This window comes from Passer montanus, unplaced genomic scaffold (genome assembly GCF_014805655.1).
Source record: "Passer montanus isolate IOZ18808 unplaced genomic scaffold, ASM1480565v1 scaffold3, whole genome shotgun sequence".
Taxonomy (NCBI): Eukaryota; Metazoa; Chordata; class Aves; order Passeriformes; family Passeridae; genus Passer; species Passer montanus.
The window spans coordinates 3,659,949-3,684,875 of record NW_024367707.1 but is presented as its reverse complement, the minus strand read 5'-3'; the positions used below and the strand labels follow the sequence as shown (position 1 = coordinate 3,684,875).

The following is a 24,927-nucleotide window of genomic DNA, read 5'->3' as shown; positions in this document are numbered from 1 at the left end:
AGGGTGGTGGGAGAGCTGAGAGACTTATAAAGTAAATTATTTTTGCTTTTCCTCTATTTCTGTGTGATCATAAAGTCTGTTAGTGAAAGATGCATATGGAGCATTTTCCTGGTGTGCTTGATTCTTATGAGGCTCTTAAAATATCACACCTGCATTCAAAAGCAGAATGGGAAAAAGCCTCAGAAAAGCTTTCCAATGTCTAAGGGAGTGAGGAAATAAATCCTTGAATTACAGAAGGAAAAGCAGAACTCTGTGGTGCTTTGTTATTGTCTTGTAACTGGTAGGGGAGAGGAAATGCTTCCATTTCAAACTTATTGGGTCATTGAAATCAGGTGCTCTCTTGCTCCTTTTAGAATGCTAAAATAGAGATTGCTGCAACAGAGAGAACACTGCTGGGATTTTTCCTTGCGAAGATTCACAAAATTGACCCAGACGTTGTTGTGGTGAGTGGTTCTGAGACTTTGAGAGTTAAATTAAAGCATATTGTCAGTTGGTCAGCTTTGTTCTTTTTCTTTTGTCCCCTTAAGACGCTTTTTAATGCTTGTCTTAGACTGCCTTATGAATTGAGTTTGCTTATGAGACAGCAGGTATATTTTGATACAAAGATGATACGGAATTTTCCCTGACAGCATTTTATACATACTATTATTTCCCATAATAGCTAAAATAGGCAGTATTTTCACAATACCTGAAACAAGTTTGGGTTTTTTTTCTTTACTCAGAAAGACAAAACACAACAAAAAGCGCTGATTTTCTAGAAAAATGGGAAGTCTTGGTATACTTAAGATTCTGTTGCAGTTCAGATGTTCATATAATTTGTGTTTATGCTGTAAATCAAAATAACCATCCAATACAAGTCCATGAGATCTGAGAAGTTTGCAGTAAGCATTCTTATGTTTTCTACTGTTTTAGCAGCTGAGGGTTTATTATAATTACTCATTTTCTTTTTTTTGTTATGTTTAATTAATGTGCAATTCTGAATTTCACATAATAAAATTCTGAAGACAATTTGAAGTTGGTTTTAAGTCTGAGGTTGATTACATACAACTTGTTAGATGATAGGTATTTACCTAACTTCTGTAGGTAGATACAAATAAAGTGATGGGAATATGATGAAATGAGCAGCCACTGCCTGATGTTTTCAGCTCACTGCCCTAAGCTGCCTGGTGGCTATGACAAGGAATCATAGGAAGCACTGCAGCCAGTGGCTTAAAACTGAAGATGCCAAGAGCAGGGTTTATGAGAACTCCTATCCTGAAAACAGCAGAGCTGTGTTAGTGGAGTTTAATTTGCACCTGGTTTAATTAGTGCTGTTGAAATGCTGCTCCAATCTTAAGGAGCTGCTTCTACAGCACAGCCTTGCACTGCACAGAGGTACCTGCTGGAGTGGACCTGCAGTTCCTGGTGGCTGGCAGGGTTCATGTTCCTCAGGGTGGCATTTTGCTTTCAGCTGATGGTACAGACCAGTGTCATCAATGTACTTAGCACTGTTTAAAATATTGCTGGAGTGCTTTGGTACGTAAATTCTGCTTGCAAGGTGTTCCTACGCAGATTTAACAGCTGTTGCTGTTGTACTATCAAAGCAAAAAAAAATAAATACAGTATTTTGATGCCACTATTGTGACTTTCACAGGTGGAGAAAAAAGGAATTACTCTTCACTTAAGTTTATGTGCTCTGTGAAGAATGTTGTGGATTTTTCTGGAAAGCTTTGCGTCCTAATCTTTGGTATCAAAGCGTGAAGCTGTATTGTGTGTGCAATGAGCCAGTTACAGAGCTGATTTTGGTATTCTACTGAACAGCATTGTTAGTGTTAAGACTAATGAGTACTGTTGATGAACGTTCTCTTAGAAAGTGCTTTCTACAAGAGAGATAATGCCATCAATTAGTTGGAAAAAATCACAAAGGGCAAAGGAATACTGAGTGTGTGAAAGTAAGTCTTTCAATTTGCATTTGTTGTAACCTTTTTTGTTATTTTTTCTGCTTCAAGGGTCATAATATTTATGGATTTGATCTGGAAGTGCTGCTTCAAAGAATTAATTTGTGCAAAGTCCCTCACTGGTCCAAGATAGGTCGACTGAGGAGGTCTAATATGCCAAAGCTTGGGGTAATAAGATTGCTTAAGTCTTTTAATCCCCTTTATGGTGCATGTGATTAAAAATGAATTAGTTTTTCCAAGGAATTGTAAATGTGACACTGATGTATTTTGACTGTTGGTCATGCTGAATTTCGTGGGTCCCAGATCAGAAATTATGAGTGTTTATATGACTTCTATTACAGTAATAGGATAAACTGATTTTCAAGTTAGGCTAATTTAGTTTACTTATCTCAACTAGATGATAGTAATGACAGATTAATTGCAGTAGTCTTTACTGTAACTGTCTTTGTCTGCTGTAACTGTAAAATGAGAAAAAGCAATTTGGATTGATGGGTGAATCATCCCATAGAGAGCTGCTAAGCTAATAATTCTGTAGCTCTTATTACATATTTGTTCAGAGGACAATGTCTGAAACTTGAAGTGCTGAACATGGCTGTGTTCTTGACTGTTCTTGTTCTTCCTGGAGGCCAAGTTAGGTATTTCTGTGTGGTTCTGTGACTTTTTCATCCTGGTGTTATTGCAAAAAATATCCTTGGAAGAAAGAACCTGGATGTGGATTTTGTCTTTTTGGAGCTATTCTAATGATTGAAGGAAAAAAAGTATAATAGTTAAGTGTCTATTTCTTAATATCTATATACAGTGAAAGGTGCCATGGATTCCTTTAGGGCATAATTATAAGCCCTTGAATATTTGTGGTATTTCATAGATTATTTGACTGACTTGACTGAATCTTATAAACATTTATTGTGGGTCGATGTTTTTTGTTAGTGTTTGTATGTTTCATTTTATTTGTGTTTTCTCTCTTTGTGAAATACGATGAAGGGCCGAGGAGGGTTTGCTGAAAGGAATGCTGCCTGTGGTCGAATGATCTGTGATGTAGAAATTTCTGCTAAAGAACTAATTCGTTGCAAAAGTTACCATTTGTCCGAACTGGTCCATCAGATTTTGAAAACAGAGAAAGTAACAATTCTTCCAGAGGAAATTCCAAATATGTACAGGTATGTTGCTGATTGGAAGTTTTAATGCTTCTCAGGAGAGCAGAGGAGCTGATTCCCTGGCATAAAATTCTACATTTGCTTACTTGATATGTTGTGGGGATGCTGACTTAGCATACTGGGATCTGAAAATGTGTGTCTTAACATTATAAAATAATGTTTCAAGCTACTTGTGGTGGCTTATTATGTATGAGACAAATTGATTTGTCAAGCATTGGTGTAGGCACACTAACAGGAGATGCAAGCCTGAGTTTTGGGCTGCCTTTTCAATGACAAGAAATTGCTATAAAATTCATCAGTGCTACAGATACTATGTGTTCCATACAGCGCATAGGTCTAAAGCCTGCAGAGTACAAAGGAGATTGATTTTACTGTGCTAAGCCATGCCCCTTCTTTCCCCAGTGATTCTCCTCGCTTACTGTTCATGCTGGAAAACACCTGGACAGATGCCAAGTTCATTCTCCAGATCATGTGTGAGCTGAACGTTCTGCCACTGGCTCTTCAGATAACAAACATCTCTGGGAATGTCATGGTACATTTTTATTACTTTCCACCCCTCTCCACTGTCCCCTCCAAACAGTTCCATGTTTTCTGTGGTTGATTTGCTGGGTTTAATTTGTAAACACTAATTCAGAATGCACAATGCTGTTAAATTTTTTGTTGCGATGAGTAGGAGAGTTGAATGTTCTAATCAAGTAATAATGTAAAATTTCCTTAAAAATATCACATTTGAGTTTTGCTGTCAGTGTTTTCTGTGTTTGCTTTGAGTTCTCTTTTCACCCTCTCTTTAGTCGAGGACAATGATGGGTGGACGATCTGAACGTAACGAGTTCCTGCTGCTTCATGCCTTTCATGAGAAGGATTACATTGTGCCAGACAAACAAGTTTTCAAAAAGCCTCCACAGAAGCTGGTGGGTCCAGGTTTTCTGTTCCTAAATTTTTTTATTAAAAAAAAAGAAAAAAACATTCTTCTGTCTTCTGCATGTTACTGTTCTGTGGGAACACAAGGAACCCCAAATATAACTCAGCTATAATGTAATGGTACAGCCTATGCTTAATTAAAACATTGCTTTTGTGTGGAATCCATGAGAGTGGGACGACTTTTCCATTGCAGCACAGATCTGTAAAAACTCAGTTCTGTTAGTTTAAAATTAAAGTAAGCTAAGTACTTGTCTGTGTGGGGGAAACAGTAAAGAAGGCAATCTGTGTTGTTTAATATTTGCATTTAGTTATTTTGATGAACAGTATTTCAAGAAAAATTTCATATATGGATAATATATCCAAAAGTATTCAAATAAATAATTTGTATAATACCAGTGTAAATAATAATTATAGAAATATCTAGATGTTTGTTAGTGAACAAATTAAAATTTGAGAAAGTATTTGATTTCACTATATATTGCTTTTTAGTTTTAAATAAGTTCAACAGCAAACTTGAAAGCAATGATTTCTGTTGATTGTACTGTTGCATCAAAGTAGCACTGGAATTCTAAATGATTCAGAATAGAACAATTGGGAGAAGAATTCTTGTTACAACATAACAAATAACAGAATATTCTTTAGGTCAGTAGTAATGTTTTTATTTGTTTTATTCAAGCCCAGCCATTCTGTTTGCAAAACCAACATTTTAATTGGACAGTCATACCACTTCTTGGTCATAAGTTGATTTTTTTCATAGTGTGGACTTTTACAGCCAGTTGTAAAAGACATTCTAGTGCCATGTTGAATGATGACAATACTTTAAGGTCTTTGTAATCTCTTGTTAGTAGTTTTTTTTTTTTCCTGTCAGAGTTGGTTTTAATGCTGTTTTGACAAGTAGAGAGCTTTAGTAAGAATCATGGTGAAAACAGCATATTTTGCATATATTTTAAAAGGAATTCTGCACTGTCTCCCAAATTTCTATTTGACTTGCCAAAAATAACTCCTCTAACATTACAGAAATCTTAGAGACTAGATAATGACTTTTTTAAATGCCAAATGTAGGTGGATGAAGATGAAGATTTTGAAGATCAGAATAAATCAAAGATAGGGAAAAAGAAAGCAGCATATGCTGGGGGCTTAGTCTTGGAACCCAAAGTCGGTAAGATGTGGCAATTTTCATTCTTCAATGAAATTAGAGACAGGTAGGTTATACTAATACAGAGAGATTGCAGTGGGGGATCTGTGGTTGTGGGAATTTGATGTCGTGGTTGTGAGGGGCATCTTGTTCCATACAACAAAATTCCCAGCACTGATTGTGGAATTGCTTCTTTTGAGGGATTAGGACTGTATATTTCTGTATAGTTGTCTAATGGACACGTAAGTTTTCTTTCAGTTTCTCCTCTATGTGGGGAAAACTGTACAAGTGTCCTATAGTAACACAGAAGCTATCTGTTCAACTCTGGTGAGTTAATGGGGTTGGATCGTTCCACTTCTGACAGCTTTCTGTAAAGGGCAATGGTGCATCTCAACAGCTGCTTGGAGGGATTTAGATTATGGAAATGTGGTACAATGTATTACTGTCAGTTAAATATTAATTGTGGAATTGTATGAAGTCCTTTGGGAGACTTGAGTAATGATGACTTTTGTTTTAAACTCTGTTTTAGGTTTTTATGACAAGTTTATTTTGCTTCTCGACTTCAACAGCTTGTACCCATCCATTATTCAGGAGTTCAACATCTGCTTTACCACAGTGCAGCGACTGTCATCAGAAGCACAGAAAAGGGCAGAGGTTTGAGTGCTTTAACTTGTGGCTTAAATTACATTGTCTTAACTGCAGTGTTTTCTGTGAATCAGCTCCTTAAGAAACTGTTCTTTTTCACTGGTTTTTTTTGTCTCCTTTTACATATAAAAAGTGATTCTTGTTTTAAGATGTATCATATTAATTTGTGGATTGGGACTTTTTGGAATATTTTGTCTCTGTCATCATCCTGTCTGTAATACTCTTACAGAATCTTGTTCTTTCCCATCTATTCTTGGTATTGTCACGAAACAAGATTTTTGCTGAGGTTCTGTGACCCTTTTCAGGCACACATCCACCCTAGCAATTTCTGAGCCCTTTTACTAGTTTCATCCTAGCTTGTAGAGGTTTCCTGAAGTTAAGTTGCTATTTGTATACGTATGCAGATACACCTGATGGAGGTAGGCAAAAGTCTCATGCTTTCTACAGGAAAGAATATGATGACGAGCTCAAGCCTTATTAGACATCAGGAAAATTCCGTGTGTGACTTGGGAGGGTGATGTTGTGACTGTGGCACCAGCTTCACAAAAACTCATGGTGCTCAAAGTATGTTAAACACAACTGAAAAACCTCTCAAGCCTTATTAGACATCAGGAAAATTCCGTGTGTGACTTGGGAGGGTGATGTTGTGACCGTGGCACCAGCTTCACAAAAAACTCATGGTGCTCAAACTATGTTAAACACAACTGAAAAACCTCCTGAAGGTACAGTTGGATGTACTGTTTTATAAACAGCTGTGTTGGCTCTGGCTTTTCCATGGCTGGAGATTCTCCTTTCCTCAGCTGTGCCTAAACACTTATTGGTGGAGCTGTGTTGTAAACTGAAGCATTGAGCTGGTCAGTTCTAAAGGTTAAAGCAGAAGCTTTTATTTTTAACTGGTATCAGCTCACAGATTGGAATTAGTTAGTCCTGTAGCAACTGAAATATGAACACAGTAGCTGAAATGAGGAGACAAGTATGTGGAGTTCTGTCAGTAAGTTCCTTCAAGCTGTCTTTGGATTTTCCCTGCTTTCTGAAGTGTGCTTCAACGTGAAGCAGCTAATTTTGATTTCTCTCACTGTATGATGTTTAATCAGGCTTTGGTGTAATTTCTTGTTACAGTTCTCCTCAGGCTGCTTTACTAAACTTGCCAACCTCACCGTGTCTGTATTGCCCTTCCTTTGCACATTCCTGTCACTTTCATTGTGCTTGAAAAACTTTTCCATTTTTACTGTTCCTTCAGCCATGCTATGAAGGTGCCTTTCTGCTATAATCAAGAGTTGTTTTGCTATAATCAAGATTGCTTGGGGTGGAGTTTTTGTTCTACTTTTGTCAGTTGTATCATTCAAAGTATCAGTTCCACAGAGCACGTGCTCCTTTTGACAGGTCTGAATACCAAAAGTACTTATATGATGATAAAAAATGGATGGATTTTTCAGCACAGAAAGAATTGCTGTGTGTTTACTTTTCTTTACATTTTTGTATTTATCTGTATATACCTAAGAGTGAGAATGTATGTGTGTTATTAATCTGGATTTATATATGTACATAAATATATAACACACACTGATAAAAAACCAAAAACTTTCCTGCTACTGGTCCATGCCTTCTTTGTGTTTTTCCAAGAGTGAAACAGACTTAGGCCCTGTCCTCCATCAGGGGCAAAGTAATAGAGTTAAACACTGCAAAAAAACCTCTCATGCTTGTTCTAAACTGTGCTTTGTGTGCTCTGCAGGAATTGGCACAAGCTGTAGAGTTTTGGGGTTTTTTCCCACCAAGCTTTTCACTTAATGCATTAAAATCTAATCTTCAAGCAGTAAAATGATAAGCAGTGCTGATCATTTCACAGGTCGAAGAAGAGGAAGAAATTCCAGAGCTTCCAGACCCATCTCTGGAAATGGGAATTTTGCCTAAAGAAATCAGGAAACTGGTGGAGAGAAGACGCCAAGTTAAGCAGTTAATGAAACAGCCAGATTTAAATCCTGACCTCTATTTACAGGTGTGTTTTATAGAACTCCGTTGATTTTTCCCCCTCTCCCCTTAAGTGCCCTGATCAGCCTTGTAGAATAGAGATGATTAGTAGTGAGCAGTGATTGTAATGTGCTTTATTTGTAGCCCATCACTGCTGCAGACTGTATAAAAAAGCTGTGAATGTAATTGTGAGCATTAAGTTCTGTTCGCTGATGGCTGTGGTTGGATCATTTTTCTGGTTGTGTTTCTTTTCAGTATGATATCAGACAGAAAGCTTTGAAACTCACTGCTAACAGCATGTATGGCTGCCTGGGATTTTCCTACAGCAGATTCTATGCTAAGCCTTTGGCTGCTTTGGTGACACACAAAGGGAGAGAGGTAAGTCATTAAACAGGTTATACACACAAGTAAAAAGGCTGAATTTAAGCCACCTGCTTTTTTTTCATTGAATGCAAAAATGGTTTTGTTCTTGAACCTGCTTTTGATTTCAGAACTCTTAAGTTTATCTTTCTTGTAGAACTATTTGGTTTCAGTGGACCAGATTGTGGTGACAACAATAACAACAAAAAACAACCAAAAAACAAAACAAAACACCCCCCCACCCAAAAAACCCCCCAAAAAACAAAAAACAAAGCAAAAAAATCAAGGCTGTTTTAATTTTCAATGAATGAAATTCAGTTAATTTTCCATGAATTTCTGGTTCTGCTTGATGGGTTAGTCTTTGATTTGGTGGTATGCTTCAGCTTTGGATAAGCTTGCTTGTAGCCAGACTGTCCTGTGGCCTGATATGACTCCCTGAAACCCTAAAGTTTGTGATAGGGCAAATTAATCATGGAGCCAATGGATTATGTATCAGGGCTTATTTTTGGAAACTCTTTGCTCTTTAACATAAAGTTTCTCATTAGCCTCATATTTTATTGTAAGAGTTGCACTTGACTTTATAGGCCAAACTACTCTTGCTGTTGGTTAGGATGGTGGCTCAATACAGACCACATCAGTTTTGTCCCTGTGAGAAAAATCATCTTTAATGATCCAAAACAAACCACTGATATACATTCATTGTCTTAAAACATAATGATGTTTGATATTAGTTCCTTGTAAAAGAGAATACCAAGCAGGAGTCTGCAAAGGTGCCAGGAGCAGTTGTGTCAGGATGGCTGGTCAGCCTTCTGGTTGATCAGGGAGATGGATGAGGTCATATCCCTGTTGACAGGCTCATCCTCCCTGTGTTGTGAGGGCACACCCACTTCACAATTCCCAACTCAATTGCCCTGGGGTGTTGTATTTCTGGTAACACATCTTTGTTTTTAATTATCTTCCTATCTAAACAATTCTCTAGAGAGAGCCCCACATTTGTTGTCTTCCCAATTTATGTAAGCAGTTATGTTTAACCTTACACATCTGTTTAACCCAAGTAATTTCCCAGTTTGGTAACTGCAAATGTGCCATGCAGCCATGTGTATTCAGTAGTTAGTATTTCCTTTAATAAGGTATTGTGTCTTGATGGAAGATTCAACCTCATGTTGTCTGTGAGGTTGGCAAGCAAAGCAGCTGAGTATCACAGCTTTATATTTTCTAGTGGTATTTTAAAAGTCATGAATTCTACTTTTTTCTTTGTTTTTTTTTTAATGATCTCCATGTGTGCACCTGCCACAAACCTGGTATTCTGTGGATACTTTAGCTTTTGCCCTCTGTTAAGATGGGGAAATACTTATTGTTTGCACAGGGAGTTCATTCACATTTGTCTGTAATGTATCAGCTCTGACATAGCTATGTGAAATTCTGGTGTTCCTGGTTTATGTTCCAGAGTAATGGTGAAATGTGGAAATCCTAAATAGGTGCTACAGAATGTGCTAGGGAGTAATTAGAGATGGTTTCTCTTACGTAGTTGAAGATTCTGGTGGTACTGGACCTGTGCTGGCTTCTGCCAAGCCTTGGCACACATTTGAGTTTTTGCCACAGAAGGTGACACAAGGACACCTTAGTTTTCTGGTTTTAATGTTTTTTGTTTGTTTGTTTTAAGTTGGAATATCTGATCTGGAAGAACATTTAAAGTAATGTTTATATTAGTTTTTGTATTCATAGGTTTCCTCTTACCACTCAGTTCTAATATAAAAGAAGTAAATGTTAAGTATCTGGAGGTTTGGGTTCTCTGTGAGAAAAGGTTAATTAAAAAGTAACTATTATGGAAAATGTATGGTCTAAATTTAAATAGCCTTTTCTGATCTGCAATTAACACCTTTTTTTTATACTGTTGTCAAGGGCACCTGAGTAAGTGCAGGCAGGCTTGTAGAAGTCTAAGTGGGAAAAATATTGTGTGGGATGAAAACTGAACTTAATATTTGCACTAACACAATTACAGTTTGAAGTAAGTCTTAGCAGAATAATTGAAAATGGGAAATATGTGTTTCTTGTTAAAGTTGTTAACATGAAATCATCCTAGCATCAAGTTTTAATGTAGCTGAGGATGAGTTTTGATGAGTCCTGTGAATTGATGCTGTTCAACTGTGTTACTGGCAACCTTTTCACTGAAGCTGTGGGAAGATTCAAGCACCTGATGCCAGGTCTTGAGTACCACCTCTCCTGGACTCAGCTTCTCTCTGTGGTTTGGAGATGCTGGTGCAGTAAAAGCTGTAGGTGCCATGGGGCTCTTTATGGAGAATAAAAATACTTGTAATTACACATGGCTGTTATAAAAACTTGTGTGACTGTATTAGTAAACTTCTGAACTATATTAGTACAACTTGGCATGTTCACTTCATTTTGATGGCAGAAGTATTAAATATGGTGTGGAAAAGCCATTTTTAAAAAGCCAGATCGTAGAAGTAGATGATCCTTGGGGTCCCTTCCAACCCAAACCATTCTACGATTCTCTGACAGTGTAATTCAGAAAAGCTCTTTGGTCAGCTGTAGATAGATACGGGCCAGTGCTTGATTTTTATTTTCTTTCAGCTAGGGAATAGAAAAGTAACAAAGCCTTAGATCCCCGGCCAGGGGCAGGCTGGATCCAGCAGTTTGTCTGTCTGTCCTTCCAGGGAGCGCGTTGGAGGGGACAGGTGATAATGGCGGGCAGGGCTCGCTAGATGGCGATAGAGACCTGGAGATCCTTAATCAATTAACACTCATTTTTGTCTAAGTGTTTAAACGTTGATTATCGGCTTTTTCCATCGGGTCTTCCTTGTTTTTCATTTGTGGGTAATCTTTAACGGGGGCATATCAATGTGAGCTTGTCAGAATTTAGGTGTAACAGGTAGACTGCTAAGTTCTGGCGTGTTTCAGAAGAAAAAAAGGCAAGAATTTGGGGTGGAAGTGAGTTAAAACTATAGCTCAGATCTGTTTGACTGTTTTGGCAAATGTAAATATCTTTATTTTTTGAGTGTAACAAATGCCTCAGTTCAGCAAAATTAAAAAAAAAAATAAATTCTACATTTGCAAACCTTTGAGGAATTTGTTAGATGGATTCCTGGACTTTCCCCTCCACCCCCCATGTCACTAAGCCTTTGCCTGGACATTACTCTTGTTGTAACTATAGCAGTTGCTTGCATGGAAAAGTAATAGGAAAATATTTAATATATTTTTAGCTGTCCTTTAATGTAATTTAACAACTGGAAACAAGATGAGTCGGAGCTGTACAGGCAGCCAGCTCTGCAGCAGCAGGCAGTGTCGGGTCATGCCGTTCCAGCCTCTCTAAAGGACAAGCCTTTTGATGAAGTGTCAGTTGTCTGGTTTCCTAAATGCAGGATGCCGTTTGCTGCAGGGTTCTCCTACAGAACAGCAAAGTTGTTGAGAGAATTTAACTGTAGACAGCTTGCTTGCTAATGGCTTTCACTCAATGCTGAGGCCTTTTCCAGGTACTTGCTTTTTTTTTTCCATGTTGTTTTTTGCTGTTGCATATTTTTGTCCAAGCAGACTTGCCTTTGAAAGAAAACAACACATTTGCTGTTTTCAGCAGTGCTGACAGGTAGACCTAGTGTTCAAATATGCGAAATAAAAGGGGGAAAGAGGCAATTGGGTTAATTCCAACTTTCTCATTCAGATCCTTTAGATACATTCTCAATTAATAATTAGTTTAAGGCCCTGGCAGTCAAAAGGAAAGAATAAAAGCATGTTATTGCTGCAGTCTGGGAGAAGAATGGATGAGGGAGGAGAAAAATGAAGTGGAGAAAGATGAGCTCATTTAAAAAAAATTAAGGGTAGGTAAGCAGGTTAATGGCCGTCTACTGTAATTATGATCTGTAAAGAAATCCAGGCATTTATTTTTTTTCTAAAGTCTTGTTCATCCAGGGAAAATGATCATCAGCTGCCTTCTCTTGATTGCACCTAAAGCATTGGTTATACAGTCTGCAAGGGTTGTCATGTGAATGGGGCAATTGACAGACCCCTGGTTTCTTCCACGTTGTACTGTGGGGGAGAGAAGATTGCTAAAAGAGGGAAAGGAGCCTCCTAATGTCTTGTTATAAGCATGCCATCTACATTTAAACAGGGAATGCAACATCAATATAACAGTTTTGGAAGACATGGAGCTTGATGGTGAAAGGCGAGGCAAAGAGTTTCTAATTGCTTTTAAATATGAAAATAGCAACCCAAAATCTTGGGAGAAATAGTGCTAAATTGCTGCATTGTCCCAACCCAATGGGAACTGCTGGGGTTAAATAATTTGCCACTGTTGTTAAATGTATCATTGTGTGTGCAACTGTGAGCCTGTGAAAAAGCTATGTATGTTACTCTGCATGCTGATATCCAAAATGAGCTGGAGTAGACAAGGAGAGGCTGCATACAGTCTGGAACTGTGAACTGAGTAACAAGTAGTACAACAATTATGGAGCATCTTCACATTTGTTGAAATATTGGTAGTCAAGTGCAGGAGATGACATCTGGTCTAATACAGAATTTAGCATCTCCAAGGAGAGGAAACGAAACATTTCAATTAAGGAGAACGTCCAGAATATTTTGGGTGAGGAGGCAATTAGTGATAAGGGGGAAAAAATATATTTCTTACATTATTTTGGTTGACATGTTGGTATTTTTTTCCCCTCTGGACAGAAAGGTTTTATTTAATGGGTATTCACCAAGAAATGTTTACGAAGATTGATCAGATTCAGATTGATTGTACAGCAAGTCAGATGAATAGATAGACTTTTTTTTTTACTGCTTATTTTAAGATTGTGCTATTACAAGAGGTGTGGTGCCTCTCACTTCCTGACTGCTGATTCCTGTGAATGGGTTATAGCAATTGCATGGCCCCATGGTGAGTTGGATCAGCCTGGTGATCTGAGTTGAAAACTAACTCCAGAGGAAAACCAAATTGATTTCAGTTGGATCAATGGCTCAGTGACTCACTGTGTGCTCTGAGAGCTGGTGGAAAGGAGGATGTTGGAAAGTGGGGGCAGGCCCAGTGTGAGATGTAAGGGGTCAGGCATGACCAGCCATTTTTCAGCTCATACCTGACTGTGAAACTGTGGGCTTACTGTTAGTATGATAACACATGGAGGTTTTCTTTGGTTGTTGTTTTCTTCTGTACTTTTGATTTTTTTCTTATGGTTTCCTAGCTTGTATTTTTTTTTCTGTCCTGCCAAAAGACGCATATTTTTCCTTGCATCATATCTTAACCTGGCTGACCAGATAACAAGATATTCCTCACCCAGAATTGTGATAAAACTGAGAACCAGAGCACTGGGAAGAGCAAGGTTTCTGGAACATTCTCTTATTTGACCTGTAACAGTATGTCCCCTTTTAGAACCTGTATGTGTTGGTGACCCCTCAGGGGGAGCTAGAAATGTCTCACCCTATCCAGGGGTAACAGGAAAGACTCTTGGGTGTTCAATAAAGTATTTGGGAATGCACTTGAATCCTGCACCCTCCGAAGTCTGCCATGCTTCAGCTTCAGAATTAATAAAGAAATTTTTTAAACCTGTCTAGAATATTGTGGGGATTAACAGAGATCCTTCATGGTTCTCTCACAGAGATGCCTTATTAAAAGGGAGACGCAGGAGCACAGGTGATCCACCATGAAGGTTGAGAGCTTTAGCTGCATCACCCCACCACTGGTAAACTGCCTTGGTTCTGTCTTCAAACACATTTGTTTGTCAAACCCTCCTGTTAAGGTTAGAAGAATACAAATGCTAACTGATGCTTTAATGTTTTTCTCCAGCCTGTATATTTGATAGCACTACATGTCTTTGCAGTATACATTTTCTTAGTTCATTAGTAGCTTGTCCAAAAATACTTGGGGTTTTGAGACTTCTGCAGAAGATGTTCTTTAGTATCTTACTGCCTCACTCATTTGCGTCACACATTTATCTTAAATTGAGTGTTGGCTTGTTCTAGAAACCCTGGCTTTGGATACCTAGATGGCAATAAAGTTTTCCAAATAAAAGATACTTCAAACAGGAGTTAAAAATAAATTTCATTTTCAAGCACTATTCCTAAGAGGACAGAAAAACAGTCTAACTGAAGTGTCTGTCTTCCACGAGACTTAAATAAATATTCATACTGTCCTTCAAGGATATGATACCTTGATCTCATCATCAAAAATTTTCATATATATATTTCCTGGGAATCTTGCCCACTGTGCGATAGCTGACTTTTTTCACCACAGATTCTATTAGAAACTTTTAGTTCCATCCACAGTGAAGTGATCTGTTCTTTTTCCTCTTGGATAAATACTCATTAGAGCCTGCTGGGTCTGTTATTTTCAGGTGGTGGTTTTAGGATGGTGATGATCCTGCTATGACATATAGGAAGGGGCTGAAAGCTGGGTTCCTTCACTCTAGATGAAATTTTTGAGGATGGAATTAACTGTGATCTTCAACAACCTACAGGGAGATGTCTAGAAGAAGCCAGACTCTTCCCAGAAATGCAGAGCTTTGCACCAGGCAGGTCTAGCCGTGTCTGGGGCCAGAGGTTGGGTTCAACAATGTCCAGAGGTCCCTTCAAACCAAAGTTGGTTTATAACCATCAGTTTAGAGGTTCCTGTAATTCTCATTGAGATGTATCACTAAGGTCAGCAAAATCCAACAGATGAAACTCCTAATTTGAATAGAAGAATGGAAGAATGAAAATATGTCAGCAGTGATACTTGTTCTTACCAGGCTGTTCTGGTTTCGGGGATAAAAAGACAATGTTTGAGTACTTCAGTGCAGGTTTTGCTGTATAGATTAGGTGGTGTGGTCTCTTGCATGTTATGCCCTTTCATTTGGCCTGTGCCAAGATTCATTGGCTTAATTTAGAAGATAAGCATCAACAGTTTATGCTATTTTCAGCACTGAAATATACTTATGAGACAGATGAAAGAGTTTGTTAAGACCTTTATTATCTGGGAAAGATGGACTGTCTCTGCTGCTGCAGGTACAATACCTTGTAAGGATATGGGAGATCTTGGTGGGCAGCATCAGGAATTCTGGTTGCAACAAGGGACTCTGGAGAAGTAAGTGTAGTTTAACAAGCTGGGGTATACTTGATCTCTTAACACTAGCAAGGAAGGTTGTAAGTCAGGCATACAGCCTAAAGTAATTTATTCTGACTCCCCTTTGTAGTAGAAAGAGAGCAGTGTCAAAGCTGGATGTAATAAATTCCCCAAATTTTAGAGCTTGATCAGTGATTGAGAGACACCAGCATTATGCTTACTCTCTGTTGGCTTTCCTTCCAGTAGTTACACATGATGTAATGCAGGAGATGTTTGTGTTGTGTTGTCTTTAGCTTCAGACTATGTCTTTTATCAATTACAGGTAAGGTTTCAGAGAGAAGGATTAAATTATATGTGTTGATATCTGCTTTGCAATTTGATACACATTTTTGCTAATTTGAGCCACTAGGAATATTTGCTCCTTAAAAATCCTAATTCAGCATCTGGATTAGTTAAAAAAAATTAAAATACCCATTTCCCTTTACGTTTCTGTCAATGATCCTCCTTTGTTTTCATATGTTTTCCCTGGCAGCCTTTAGAAAGAGCAAGAGCTTATCAAGCTGTGCCCATAAAAATATGGAATGATGGGACATCATTTGAACCTTATTGCAGGGTTTACTACCTGACAGTCATTTCTCTGTGAGCTAGTCTTGGTAGTTATATGAAACTGGAGAAACTTTTAAAATTTGGATTCTGATTATTGATAAGCCTTGGTTTAAAAAAGAAAAAGGCAAAAAGTGTTAATGCTTTCTTTCAAACTACTTGAACAGGGCAGAAATTCTCATGTATGAACTATTGGAAGTTAGCAGAAAAGTAGGACAATGGAATATTCTGGTGAAGTTCAGGGTCATATTTCCTGAAATAACTGGATAAGCACAGAGGAGACCTTGAGGTACAAACACTTTTTTTTTTTTTTTTAATCCGAGGAAAGTGAAACTGCAGAGCAGGTGCCAGGGAGAAGCATAGCCATTCTAACGTAAGGGCTCTGTACTTGGGCAGCTTTGCCCTTCAGACTTGTTTGGTTCTCTGACTTGCTCTGTGTGCACTGCTGTTTTATTAAGCAATACCACACTTTGCACACTAAAAATTTATTTCCTGTATTCTGTGACTTCAGTGCTAAAAAGATTTGCAGTGTGAACTTCAGTTTTCTTCCTTGATGCTTTTAAGTTTTTCCAGAGTCTTACACTGTTGCAAGCTTTGTGCTGAAATTTGGGATTGGCAGGTGGAAGACTGACATAAAACCATGGGAATGTTTTAGTCCCATGCTGGAGTGCGTGCAGCTTTCTGGTTCATTTTGTCCTGGCTGGAATTTTATTTGTTGAATCTAGAACTTCCTTGGTCGTACCCTTTGATTTTTGGACAAACCAGATTTAAGCTGATGTTCTGGTTTTCATGTGACTGCCTTCATTTCTTCCCTTTCCTCCTCGTCTCCCTCAGAACTCACTATCATCTTTGAACTTAGGTAAATACCATTTTTGTATTTGCTCAGAAATCTTTTGGTTTCTTTAAATTGTAATTGCACCTCTGCCTTGATGTTTTAATATGTATGGAACCTGGGTTTTTTGGTTCAATGCATAGCTTCACATTTTTCAACTTCGAGTTAGAAGTAGTTCATCCTGGGGATAAAGGAAAATCAATGAGAAGCCTGTACTTAGACTGAGAACCCCTGCAGAAAGCTTTGATTAGAGAAAAGCTTCAGATCTGACTCTTGCACACAATTGTCCATCAGGTCGCCAGTCATTTTTGTATGTACGACTGTGTGCCGCAGACGGTGGGGATGGAAAAAGGCCTGTATCATCATCTGTCAGCAAAGTGGGTGTACAGTCACCTCAGCAGACACACACCTCTTGATGATTGTTGTTGTTGAAGGCTGTTGTCCTTCAAGAAGTCACTACTAATTTTAATTTTGCAGTGTTTTGATCTGACTGCTTTTTGTGATCACTAATTTTTAATAGACTTGGAAGATGAGCCTGCCTTCAGTAAGAATGTGTTAATTGACAGGTGTCCTGAAGTTCTGCATTCTTGGCAGTGGTCCAGGATGACAGAGCAGTAATGACTTAGAAACTGCTGTTCCTTCCTGGTGAAAGGATTGGAGGAAATCTGTGAAGTTAATAACTACTAGTCTCTTTTAACAGATTGTGAGAAGATCATTATGGCATCTAATTAGCTGAGATTACGTCCTTTATGCAGAATGTTTGGGTTTTTTAAAATTCCTTTACATGCTGTCTTATGACTTGCACTATTAGGTTTTTTTTCTCCTCTCTTCAGTGTTCTGGATGGTTGCTCTGAGGATTTGAGTAAGGGATCATGTTCCTATCTCCGTGTGGTGTAATTAGCACAGCTATTTAAATGTTATCTGGAACCCATTTACCCGATCTGTCAGTTGCTGCTTAGTTCAGTGGAAATGCTTTTATGTAAATCACAGAACAATACTTCTGCCTTGTAACAAGATTGGGCTGAATTTGGGGAACTGAAACACTTCATCCTGGAATAAAAATGTCTTGCTGAATCAAGGGTAGATTATGAAAGCTGCCACTTTTTAAAAGTGTATTATGCTAACATATGTATATGTATAAATTGAATTAGCTGTGATACTCCTACAGTGAGAAACTTCCCACTGATTCTAAAAAAAAAATAAGGAAAAGCTGACACACATTAAATTTTCCTCCCAATTTGCATGCTAGCTCTTCAGCTGGTCTTAGAATTGAGGAATTGAGGCCTGATGGGGTACAGGGCAGATGCTTTCCTTCTACTTCCTCATAATTTCTTAATAAAGTAGTTCCATCTGTGGCCCAGAGATAGTTGCATTTTATAAGGATCTAGTGGCATTTATAATGATCTGATTGCTCTTAGGCTTCTGTGGAAGATAACCACATTTTTTAAAATTCCATTCAAATAAAAAGAACCTTCCCTTTCCTCCCATCCTCCTTCAGTGTGCTGACCTTTTGCCATCCCATATTTTGGAGGTAGATTTTGAACTTCAAGAAAATAATTATGGAAATTTCTCATCTTTCATATATGAGCAGCTAATGTAGTTTTGGGTTTTTTTGAGAAGGATGGGCATCTGACATGGTGACCAAGGAAAGATTAATTAACGGTGGCTTTTGTTTGTCTGTCTCAGTTTTCAGCCTGGGGTGTAAGCTTGTGTCACTTTGCTCTGTTATAAATACTGTGTTAAATTACAGCAATTTTTTAAAGAAACTGTTTGATTTTTTGCCAGGGATTCCTGAGCCATTTAGTAACAGTTTGAGGGATCCTATTCCTTCTCTGAAAATCAGTGCCAATTTTGGACTGTGCAGCTGTCCCAATTTCCTTTTTATTAGTTTTCACTCTAGGAATAAATTTTTGTTGTCTGATGTTTATTCTATTAGGATATTTAAAGTCAGCTATTTCCTTCCCCTCATAGCTCTTGCTTTACTTTTCTCCCCTTTAGACTTTTTTTCCTTAACATGGAAAAAGAGATGGATCTTCCAGAGGAGATGTGATGGTAAAGCAGTATGAAGTGGCATTTATTTGACTATTCCAGAAATGATCCTTCTGTTATTCCATACAGTACTGCATAGCTTTTGGCTCAGCTGGTCTGCATAATAGGGGATAGCCTTGCTGCTAAGCCAAGCAGCTCCTCTTTGCTTTGAAGAGCACGTCAGGCATGTGTGGTAGTAGATTATCACAATTATCAAGTATCAGTACTGACTTAGTATTTGTCCCTGGCCTTTTCCATCCTAACTTGAGGAAAGTCTGTTCTGTGACTGTCTGTCAGCCCCTCTCTCTGAGAAGAACTGTGCTTAATAGTTTATTAATAGTTTATGTTGTATATAGACCATCATAGACTTGCTATATAGCTCTTGAGCATAAAGGGGTATTTTGGAGTTTTATATAAACAAGATGCTCCTTTCATCATTTAATCTATTTTGGACAGACAGTGTTGGAAGCAGACATTGTTAATGGGTTTGTTATGGTTCAGTAAGTGTTGCTTAGCTCTAAAAAAAACCCCCAACCAACTTTTTGAATGCTGTGCATAATATAGACTTGTTGAGTTTTGTCTTTAATTTTTGGTATTTGTGTCATGGCCAGTAGTTTGTTTTAGGACTACGGTTATCCACCATAAAGAGACCAGCTATACTTGTCCCTGGAAGGAAGACTTGATGTTCTCTGAGGTTCTGAGCTGTTCCAGTGGATGTTGGGAGAGAGGGAGTTTGGGAAAACCTGAGCCAATATGCATATGCATAATGAAAAACCTCTTTTACATGTCATGCATTTTACTGCTTTTGAAATGAAATGGGTGTAGGTCCTTAAATATTATTGGCTGTCCTTAGTGTTTGGAAAAAAAAACAGCATGAGCTGCAGATAGATTTTCTTATATGTCAATTATTTGGTTTTCTTTTTGTTATTTTATTTCTGTTTTCCTCTTTCCTGTCTTCCATGTTTGCTTCCCAAACCAGTAATTCAATGTGCTTCTTGGTGTGTGCTTGCTTGGGAATAGGGATGGAACAAAGAGAGATGTGGAATTATTGATGGGATAGTTCAAAAAGAGCTTAATTGTCCAAAAATGTAAGCAGCTTCTCTGATAATTGCAGTGTCTTGGAAGTTAATTTGTGAACATGAAAACATGAAAATTGCTTTTACCTCAGTGCGTAGTTCAGTCAGTGTGTCAAGAAGTTAAATGTCAAGAATAAAGTTATTTAGAGAAGATAGATATGGGTCTTCAAGTCACAAAAATAACCTGAAAACATGGACGCTTAGAACTGGTAAAGAGAAATACTGCATCACACTAAAGGACAAGCAACTTCATCATTCCATTCATTCCGTTCATTCATTGAGTCCAAAAGTGTGCAAGAATTGAAAAAAGATTAGATAATTAATCTTCCTCTGTACATACAATTAAAATAGCAAAAATTTATTGGATTCTCTAAGCCAAACTTGAGAGTCAATGTCAGGATTTAAGCAAATTTTTGTTCACTGGGAGCTGAGAAGGAAGCTTCTCATGGGGAAAAGGGCTTCAGATGCTTTGCTTGGCTGTGCCTGATACTGGACTTTCTGGGAAAGAAATGTAGATGGATTGCACACAAAGTCTGCACATTAGGGTGACAATCACTGCCTGACTAGGTTTGGGTTTTGATTTTGTATTTGGGGTGGTTTTTCTTTATTATTTTTTCTACAGAAGAGAGCAGCTGGGTAAGATCTGTGGGAGTTGTGCTTCCAAGTCTGCTCCTTTTTTGCTGATGCCTTGTGTTGAACTCTTCCTGGAGGATGAAATGTCTCTTGGCACATTTGTTGCCATCTGCTGTTTGTCTCTGTTGATAAGGCTTAGTTAGCACTTTTCCTAGGAAAGTGCATGACATAGTTTCAAAAACTGCTCCATTTACCTGTTGCTGTGGGACTAGGCACATGTTTTCCAGCTGGTACATATCATTACAGTTTCAGATGACTAACATGAAAAATGATAATTGAAGCTACAAGCCTATTACGTAGTAAGCTTTAATTAGTTAAACTGCTTCGTATTAGTTTACTGTTGGTGCTAATGCTCTTGAAATTAATTGGCACTAAAGGGGGTTCAAAGTTTATATGCAATCATTGCCGTTATAATGTGCTATATTACTAGGTAACTTGGCTTATTAGGGGATTTTGTTCTCAATTATTGCTGCAAGTCAACAAGGACAGAGTAATTATCTCCCAAACAATAGCCTTGCTCCCAAGACAGATGCGACCAGACCCTTCCCGTGGAGCTCTGCAGTGTTCTAGCAAATAGGCAGGGGAAGGAGATCTGCATATGTCACCCAGCAGCAGATGGGGAAGATATTCAGAAAGTAGGATAGCACACTTTCAGATCTTCTGTTATGCTAATAAAGTTTTTGTGTGAGAACACAGCAATGTCAGTCTATCAATGACATCAACCCCTGGCATGTGCAGGCCATCAAAGCACACACAGAATGCCTTTGTATGCATAGCTGGACAGTGGAAGCCAGTTGCTACTGCAGTGAAGGTCATCTCTCATTTTCCTAGAATAGACTGAATACCTAGCATACACTTTGATTAAACTTTTCTTCTTTTGAACACAAGTTGTGGTTTTGTTAAAATGGAAAATTTAGAGTAATGGGAATTTCTAGACTCCTTTTAAGTTGTTCATGCACTGTGTGCCACTGGTGTAGTATAATATTGCTTATATCAGCCTACGAGCATCTCATAGAAGAAATAATAAATTAAGTGGATTAATATTACCTAGTAAGTATAACACAGTATTAATTAATAACTATTTAATTTCTAAGCACAAATTTAAGGTGGTAGAGTTTATATCAGAAATTAATTACAAATGCAGATGACTTTCCTGAGTGGAAAAAGGAAAAATTACAATGGTGAAACTGTGGAATGGTGTGACTGAGCAGTGCAAATGTGCATCTCTTGTTGATTACTCTCAAAAATGCCTTCAGGAGAAGGTTCATTGAATCTTTAGATTTTAAGTATCTCGATCTGGATTCTGATACTATTCTAAGTCCCTCTTTACAGCCAGCATATAAATCTTTATTTAGGACCATCTTGCAGCAACTGCACACAGCAGGTCAGGTATTTATTCAGTCCCAGGAAACTGCTGTTTCCAGAAATAAAGAAGGGTGACCACTACATCTCCCTAATTTTCTCTGTCACTTATTTACTTAGAGATGGAGAAGTTTTGCAGGAGGGTATTTGTGAATGGACGAGCCTTGTGTGAATTTTAAAGATGTCACAGTGTTTCAGGTGATAAAGGTGGATAATTACTTTGAGTGGTAGGCTGCTTAGTATTGTTTTATTGGAAATATCTGTGGAATTTTACAGTGGATGATTCTTTGTAGCTGCAATGATTTTGCCCTCTTTGAGCAGTATCAGTTTACGAGTCAGAATCTTGAGTACGTGGAGATATTATAATGACTTTAAACACTGATGCGCATAGGATCAGCTTTGTAGGAATAGTCCTGGAGTTAGGAATTAATTTTGGATATTTTAAGCTAAGGTGTTAAACCTACTTTTGAGGATGTTTTTGTTGTTATTGTTCTATTCTTTAGTATTTACAATTACGACATTTAATCCCCTCTTTAGTAGATTGTAGTTCTCCAGAATAAAAAAGACAGAGTGCAGAAAAAACAATCCTCGTGACTTTCATAAAACTATTACTCTTCAGGCAAGGGGTTACAAATCTGGAAGTACAGGGCACTGCAGCTTCATTTATGTGCAACCTGTGAAAGATATAGAGAAACCTAAGTGGCCGTTTTGTTTGTTTCACTTTTTTTCTGTAAGGAAGGGAAAAAAAAGAATACTTTGTTAAATCATTGCACTGTAGATGTGATGATTTTAAAAGTATATGTTAAATGTGCCTATTTGATAATGTAGAGGGCTCCTCAGGAGTGGATTCATTTTGATATTTTAGCCTTGAAACCAAGTTTCTGTGTTTGAATCTACTAAAACTGTTGGTGTCATGTGTCTAATAACCCATCTGCTTGAATAATGATAAAGCCTCCTACTTAGTCTGTCTACCTCGAGGGAATAACCGAGCAGCCATCGTGACAATATTGCTCTGAGCCAACAAAATACATTTTTCCCCAGGAGTTTGCTTTGAAGCATGGATTATTTTTAAGGCAGTAGTGAGAAGTGCCCTGAAATGAGGCTTAGTAAGGAAAAAGTATCTGTCTCAAATTGTCTGTTATGGCCAGTGAAGTTGAAAAAAAAAAGAAACCAAAAACCAAAATAACCCAACTTCACTTTACTTAAAAGATAGCAAGATATAATCCTATCCATAAGGATGGATATGATGTATGTTTTAGGGGGCTGTTTTAGTAGACCCTTCTGCCATGCAGCAGTCTACAGACTGCTTCTGTTTTGCTCCATAAAGTCTTGAAGCAGTTGTGTTTTTTGGGCTTCCTGCTGAGACAGAGACCATTGCTAGTCACAGGAACCAAGAACCAAAATGTTATAGATGTCTGATGTCCCAAACGTGTAGAATCAATTTGGAATCTCTAATGCATCTCTTCATTCTCTTTCCTCCTCACTGTGGTACAAATTCTCTTTTATAATCAGTTTTTCGTTTGTTGGTGGAGATTCAGAGTTGGCAGCATAAGTGAGTTCTTCTTAGCTTCATGGTGGAGGAATTGCATGGAGGTGGTGGTGGATTTCCCATAATTTGTTAAATCAAGGTCCCATGTTTTGCCTCGAAAAATTATGCTGTCACTCAACCTGAAGTTACAAGCTTGAAGTAGACTCTATTTAGTTAAATTTAATGGCTCATGTATGATTGAGGAAGGCCAATAAGGAATCACTGCAGTCTTCTGCCACACTGAAATATTGTAATTTATATGACATGTTTTGGATAAAATTTTAATGAAATGGATGCCTTTCATAAAGACAACTCTATGCAATTATAACAAGTCGTGTGTGCTTGGCAAGAGAGGAACTGTGTATTACTCATTTGGCATAGCATAAAAATATTTATACTTAAAAATTAGTATTCAGTAATAAATTCGGACCTTTTATTATTTTCCTTGTTTAATGCAGGGGGCTTTCTTTGTTTATGTACTAAATGTTTATGAAAGATTTCAGGTGGTTCCTACCCACGTGTGCATGATGTGATATCTTGAATTTTCTTTGCTGTAGTGTACATTTGTGTAAATCATTTGCAAGGAAAAAGCGATGTTTCCCTTGTCTTAGCTCAGTCTGGAAGTGTTTACAGTTTATTTTATTGTTATAACTCTGATCATCAGTTTGTCTCTTTCCTCTGATCATACTTGTGCTTAGGAGGGATAAAATTACCTGTGCTATAATTCACCTCTGAATATGCTAATAAATTTTGTGTGCTTTTATGTTTTCTGTTTTCTGAATAGTATCTTTTTAAACAGAAAAATTCCTGATGTAGTAAACAGAAGTATCTTTAAAGTAGTAATTTCTACAGCTTTTAGCGTTTTAATGCTTACTGCAAGTTGCCAGTTGTTAAGGCTCTTGAGTTGAAATAAGAGGTTGGAACCAGAAGGGAGATTGGCATTCAGCCTGTTTAGATGAGCTTTCTGGTACTAGCTGGGGAATATTTTTGAAGTATATATTGGAGACTTGAGGGCTTTTGGTATTGGAATGGTCCAAGGTTTTTTGGATAGCAGATATGCCCTTATTAAGGAGGTGAATTGCAAGAAGGGGACGTGTGATGCTGGTGGCTGAATGCTGTGCCATGACTGAAGATTGTGCTGTCCCAATGCAGCTACTCTGGGTGTAGTGGGTGGTCAGAGGCATTTCCTGATGTGCAACAAAGCGTTGTTTATCCCAGTGCCTGAGCCCACAAGAGGGGGTCCCAAGTAGTTAGAAACTAAGAGTGGGTGGATTATCACCAGGCCTAAGTGCCTGAGCACAGCTCAGACAAAAAGAAAACAAAGGGTCCTCTTACCCCAAGTGTCACATAGTTAATATTTAGGAAAGAAGTTGTTGTAATTATATTTGTTTTCCTTTTTCCTCTTCCCTGCTTTTCTTTTACCTTAACATACCAAGAAGTAACTCTTGAAATGATGCATTGATTCGTATGTATAAGCATATTGTTAAAGGGTTATGTAGTCATGCCCCTGTAGTATATGGTATTCTGGATGCTATATGACACTTGAGGTTGGACAATAAATGATCTTGAAGATCCCTTCCAACTCAAGCCATTCTATGATTCTTTAGGGTGGGATTTTTTTATGGTAAAAGAAAGAACAATGGAGCAGGGCTTACATGCTTTTACCTGTATAAAAACATTGGGGGTGCATTGTACAACTG

At 37.9% G+C, this 24,927-nt stretch overlaps 1 protein-coding gene and 1 non-coding gene across 2 annotated transcripts in view; both read left to right on the top strand.

Moving 5' to 3' along the window:
* POLA1 (DNA polymerase alpha 1, catalytic subunit) overlaps positions 1–24,927 on the top strand; it is a 184,592-nt gene that overhangs the window by 23,946 nt on the left and 135,719 nt on the right. The window contains 9 exon segments of the mRNA XM_039714362.1: positions 354–443; positions 1,989–2,105; positions 2,919–3,094; positions 3,494–3,623; positions 3,883–4,002; positions 5,075–5,171; positions 5,677–5,801; positions 7,639–7,788; positions 8,016–8,138. Of these exon segments, the coding sequence (XP_039570296.1) occupies positions 354–443; positions 1,989–2,105; positions 2,919–3,094; positions 3,494–3,623; positions 3,883–4,002; positions 5,075–5,171; positions 5,677–5,801; positions 7,639–7,788; positions 8,016–8,138 (1,128 nt within the window).
* On the top strand, positions 5,383–5,513 carry LOC120504760. The gene has a single exon (XR_005628113.1).